This window comes from Pan paniscus, chromosome 15 (genome assembly GCF_029289425.2).
Source record: "Pan paniscus chromosome 15, NHGRI_mPanPan1-v2.0_pri, whole genome shotgun sequence".
NCBI classification, from domain to species: domain Eukaryota; kingdom Metazoa; phylum Chordata; class Mammalia; order Primates; family Hominidae; genus Pan; species Pan paniscus.
Window position 1 is genome coordinate 24,808,027 of NC_073264.2, and position 4,683 is coordinate 24,812,709.

General features: G+C 57.8%; 1 protein-coding gene across 2 annotated transcripts; it reads left to right on the forward strand.

Annotated features, from left to right (window-relative positions):
* The first annotated feature begins 85 nt into the window (after nucleotides 1-85).
* On the forward strand, nucleotides 86-2,996 carry CMTM5 (CKLF like MARVEL transmembrane domain containing 5). 2 transcript variants are annotated; one of them, XM_034937303.4, is made up of 5 exons: nucleotides 114-597; nucleotides 1,573-1,725; nucleotides 2,254-2,346; nucleotides 2,522-2,606; nucleotides 2,697-2,996. In XM_034937303.4, exons 1-5 carry the CDS (start codon nucleotides 472-474, stop codon nucleotides 2,708-2,710), a joined length of 471 nt encoding a protein of 156 aa, XP_034793194.2. In that variant the 5' UTR covers nucleotides 114-471; the 3' UTR covers nucleotides 2,711-2,996. The 2 variants fall into 2 exon arrangements, with proteins under 2 accessions (XP_034793195.2, XP_034793194.2); XM_034937304.4 differs by lacking the exon at nucleotides 2,254-2,346 and having other exon boundaries at nucleotides 86-597.
* The last annotated feature ends 1,687 nt before the right edge of the window (nucleotides 2,997-4,683 follow it).

Here is a 4,683-nt window from a genome sequence, read left to right on the forward strand (position 1 = left end):
AAGGACCGGCCAAACAAGAGGGTTAAGGTTAGAGAAGGGGGACACAAATGTCTTCAGGCTTAGGTCCCTGGGGGCTCCCAGTCCTGCCCCTGTTCCTCTACTCACATCCCAGCTCCTCCCAGTTTCTATTCGGACCTCCTCCTCTCCCCTTCCTTCTCTATTCCAGGCTGGGTTGGGCTCTAAGCAAGGGGAGGGATTAGAGCCTCCTTCCTCTCTGCCCCTCCCCATGGGTCTCTAGGGGGTTGGTGCAGGCAGCAGCAGAGGCACTCTGGGCAGCTGGGTGAGGGCCCATCTGGGCAAGGCCCCCAGCGCCTGCCTTCTCTCCCGGGGCCCTGTGGGCAAGCCTCCTGCTTCACTTTCAGGTTTCTCGAAGTGCCTTCTTGCTCCTGTCTGTTTCCCCATCCTGCCAGATTTCTGTTTCTCTTGCTGGGCTTTTGGCAGTAGGGGGCTGTGTTGGTGGGCCCTACGAAGATGCTCAGTGCTCGAGATCGCCGGGACCGGCACCCTGAGGAGGGGGTAGTTGCAGAGCTCCAGGGCTTCGCGGTGGACAAGGCCTTCCTCACCTCCCACAAGGGCATCCTGCTGGAAACCGAGCTGGTAACAGCTGCCTCCCAACCTGGTGCCTCCATCTCCCTGACCCCCAGCTCCTGGCCAGCCTTATGCCAGCCCCCAGCTCGCCCTTCAGTAGCCTCCTTCCCCAGGTCCTCTGGACACCTCTCCTGCCCCCAGCTGCCCCTTCTTCATCTCCTACTCTGCCTTCTTGCTGCCTCTCCACCCGGAGACATTTACAGCAGGTTTCAGTTGCAGCAGGAAGGACTGCAGTTAGACAGGATGACTTTTTGGGACATTGAGGGAGCTTGAGACATAGGGATGGGTGGGACAGGGGCAATGACAGCCTCTAACATGGCCACTTCTCAGCACGTCCAAGAAGTCTAACTATCAAAAAGGGCAGACTTCCTGTAACTGCACTTTATCTGTGGTCTGCTGCCCAGACACATCTCTTCTCAGGAAAGGATCTTCCCCTGGTTACTTAGCAAGACCACAGTGTAGAGTTAAGGCCTCTGCACGTATGCCACCCTAGGTCATCAGAGCTAAAGGGGCTCCCAGCAACCACTGGGCAGCATCTGCCTTCTCTCTTGGCATGGAATCAAAGGCTCTGGTCCTTGTCAGATGGCTTTCAGGCATCTGGGGGTGGGGAAAGCATTATGGGGCAGGGGGCTCCTCTTGGTCCCTGTGGAGTCGGGTCCCTGTGGGCACAACTCCAGGGGCTGGTGTTCACACTGTACCTATGAATTACTGTGGGATAGTGCTCCTGGGAGCCGTATGGCTTGGCCAGACTGCTGGGGTTGATGGGTGAGCAGAGTGGGAGGCCGGAGACTGCCCTTGACCGGCAAATGCCCTGCAACGGTGGCTCCTGACACCAGGGGATAGGGAGATGTGCCTGAGTCCTTCCTCCCCTCCAAGGACAGGTAGTAGGTGCCAGCCTAGGGGAGCTTCCAAGGAGGGGAAGGCAAAGCCCTGGCCCCTGCCTGTGTCCCCTTCCTGGCATGTTCCACATGCTCGGTCCTGCAGGCCCTGACCCTCATCATCTTCATCTGCTTCACGGCCTCCATCTCTGCCTACATGGCCGCGGCGCTACTGGAGTTCTTCATCACACTTGCCTTCCTCTTCCTCTATGCCACCCAGTACTACCAGCGCTTCGACCGGCTTAACTGGCCCTGTCTGGTGAGGAACCCTGACCCCTAGCCCAGTTTGGGGCCCTTCCTTCTCCTCTAAATGATGCATTTTCCTTTCCTCCCCGAGCTTCTTTCCATTTCCACACCGCAGCTGGGCTTTGTCCCATGCTATGCCCTGCACTCAAAAGTGTGCTTTGACTCACACTGATTTCACAGCTGCAGGGCCACAGGCAATCAGGAGGACCACATCCACTAGATCTACTCTCCCACTCAGCAAAGGTCCAGCCCCAGCCCTGGCCTGGCTTGACCCCCCGGGCTGGCATACTCCAGCCTCTGTCCCCTGGGCTCCAGCCCCAGTGCCTGGCTTCTGGTCCTGGTTGCTCTGGTTCATCTGCTTCCACTCCCTGGGTAGCAGTGTGAGCGCTCTGTCTCTTGAATGTGCTTCATATTGTGTGAGGGGTATCCCATGGAGGGGTTCAGAATCCCTCAGGGTCGGGCTGCTGGCTAGCCTGGAAAACTTCAGGGCAACGCCCCCTGCCTTCTGAGGTCCTGTTAACCCTGCACCCCTGGCCCCCAGGACTTCCTGCGCTGTGTCAGTGCCATCATCATCTTCCTGGTGGTCTCCTTTGCAGCTGTGACCTCCCGGGATGGAGCTGCCATTGCTGCTTTTGTGAGTTCAGCCCTGCAGGACTCCTTAGCCCCTCAGGAGCTCAGGCTGGTGCTTGCACACTTTCTGTATCAGAAGCCACAGCCAGGGCTTGGGGTTCTGGCTTGCACCTTGCCCTATACCTTAACCCAATGGCCCTATAGCCTCTGTTTTGCCATCCCCACTCCCACTCCCACAGGTTTTTGGCATCATCCTGGTTTCCATCTTTGCCTATGATGCCTTCAAGATCTACCGGACTGAGATGGCACCCGGGGCCAGCCAGGGTGAGTGCCTGTGCTCTGTGGAGAGGAGATGCCCTCCCCACCCTAGCTACCCATCCTGATGTGGGTCCCTACCTGGCTCCATCCTCACAGGGGACCAGCAGTGACTCTGGGGCTACCTGGCTCCTAGGCCCAGCCAGCCAGAGAGGACAGTGGAGCCCAGACACGTCTCCTTGGGATTCACTAGCCCCCAGCCCGCCAAACCCCACCCCAGCCCTACAGAGCAGTCTGGCCTGAGACGTCACTGGGGACTTATCTGTGGAGCCTGGTGCTCCAGGATGTGGCTCCTCATGAAGCTCTGGCCAGAGGAGGGGAACTTATTGGGGGAGGGGGGGTGGAGGGGAGGAATCTGGGGCTCTAAGTCATTCCCAAATTAAAATATTCAAATTCTACTGGTGAGTCTCTTTCTTCCCCAGAAATTAGGCAGGTCAGGAATGTCAAGGAGTATTCATGGGAATGTTGCCAGAGCAGGTCGTGGTCTGTCTCTGGGACTGGGTCTGAGCAGTGAGGATGTGGGGGCTAGCCAGAGGAAGCTGAAGACATCCTCCAACACAAAACTTCTACGCTACACCTCTGTGTGCACGGCCACTTTGTGGTGTGCCTGGTGGCTGGGCATCTGGAGTTCTGTGTCTGAGAAGGCACAGCCTTCCTCATGGGAGCATGCATGCACCACCACACGTGTTCCCGCAGGTTAGTGGGCTGGAGGCCAGGCACTCGCCTGGGGCGTGTGCAGAGCTCCCCCTTGTGGTGTGGGGAAGACTTGGCCCACAGGACGCAGGGAGAGGGCAGCCTGAGGTATCAGAGGAGGGAGAGATTTCCTAAAATGCGAATGCTGGGAGAGCCGTTGATTATCAGCTGGTCCAATGCCCTCATTTCACATAAGAGAAAACAGGCCCAGCCAGGGGAGGTGAACTCATTTGTGACAGAGCTGGGGCCAGAACGCAGCTCTTCTGACACCTAAGCGAGTGTTCTGGATACTGTACTGAGCCTCCTTGTAGCTCAGAAAAGAATGGCCAACTCTTCCCTCCACTGCGGGTCCACCTTCCCAGCTTGCCAGCTCCTCAGCACACATTTCCTGAGCATCTCCCATGCGCACTGTGCTGGGCGCCAGGGCCTCAGAGGTGACGGGGGGCCTGCCCTTGAGCACTCACAGGCTGGGAAAGAGACAAGCTGGTCAAGAGCTCCCCACAGTGAATGCTATGGGAAGGCTCAGGGGAGTTTGGAGCAGACACTGTCACAGCCCGGGAGTCAGCCCTGCTGGGCCGAGACAGACAGATGTGCAGCCAGACATTCCTGCCCAGCCCGAGGAGCCCAGCATGGCCTGGCTCAGCAGCTCCATCCCAGCTGACGTGCTATCTCCTGTCGCTGATGTGTGTGTGTTCCCGCCCTGAGATACAATCCTTCTTCTGGAGCGCTCCTTCCAGCTGCAGGCCCCAGCTCCCAAGTCCTGCCCGAACCCTGGATCTTGAACTCTGGTCACAGTGCTCTGCTTCCTTGGTGGCAGTCACTCCTCTCTCTTGGTCTTTTTCCTGCCTCCTGCTTCCTGTTCTCCTATCCTTGTGTCCTGGCTCACCATCAGAGCTGGCAGCCTCTCCTGGGCTAGAACCAACAGGATTTTGTGTTTCTCTGGTCACTGCTCACATTTCTCAGGGCTTTATGCACAGTCCATTCTCATGGTCTCAGAGGAGGGATAGAAGAGGCTCCACTTGGGGAGTCAGGGAGATGGGGTGCCAGGTGAACGGTTAAGGAGGCGGTCAGCAGAGCCTGGCTGCAAAGCCCAGTGGGGAGTGGGGATTTGCTTTGTGCAGAACGGGGTCAGGACCAGGCCTGTCCCACAAGCAGCTGTGTGATCCAGGCCAGACTGTCCCCAGTAGGAGCTTAGAGAGAGCAGAAATGTGACCACAGTGTTTCCCTGTACAGGCACCTGTGCCATCTGTGTCTGTGTGAGAACCAACAGGAAATGAGCAATGCCCAGGCTTGGTCCTCATGGCATATTGGTTTGGGCTCAGTGATGATTGGCCCCAGAGTCTCAAGATGCCCTCACGGTGAGGTGCTGAATCATAGGAGGCAGGGGGAGACC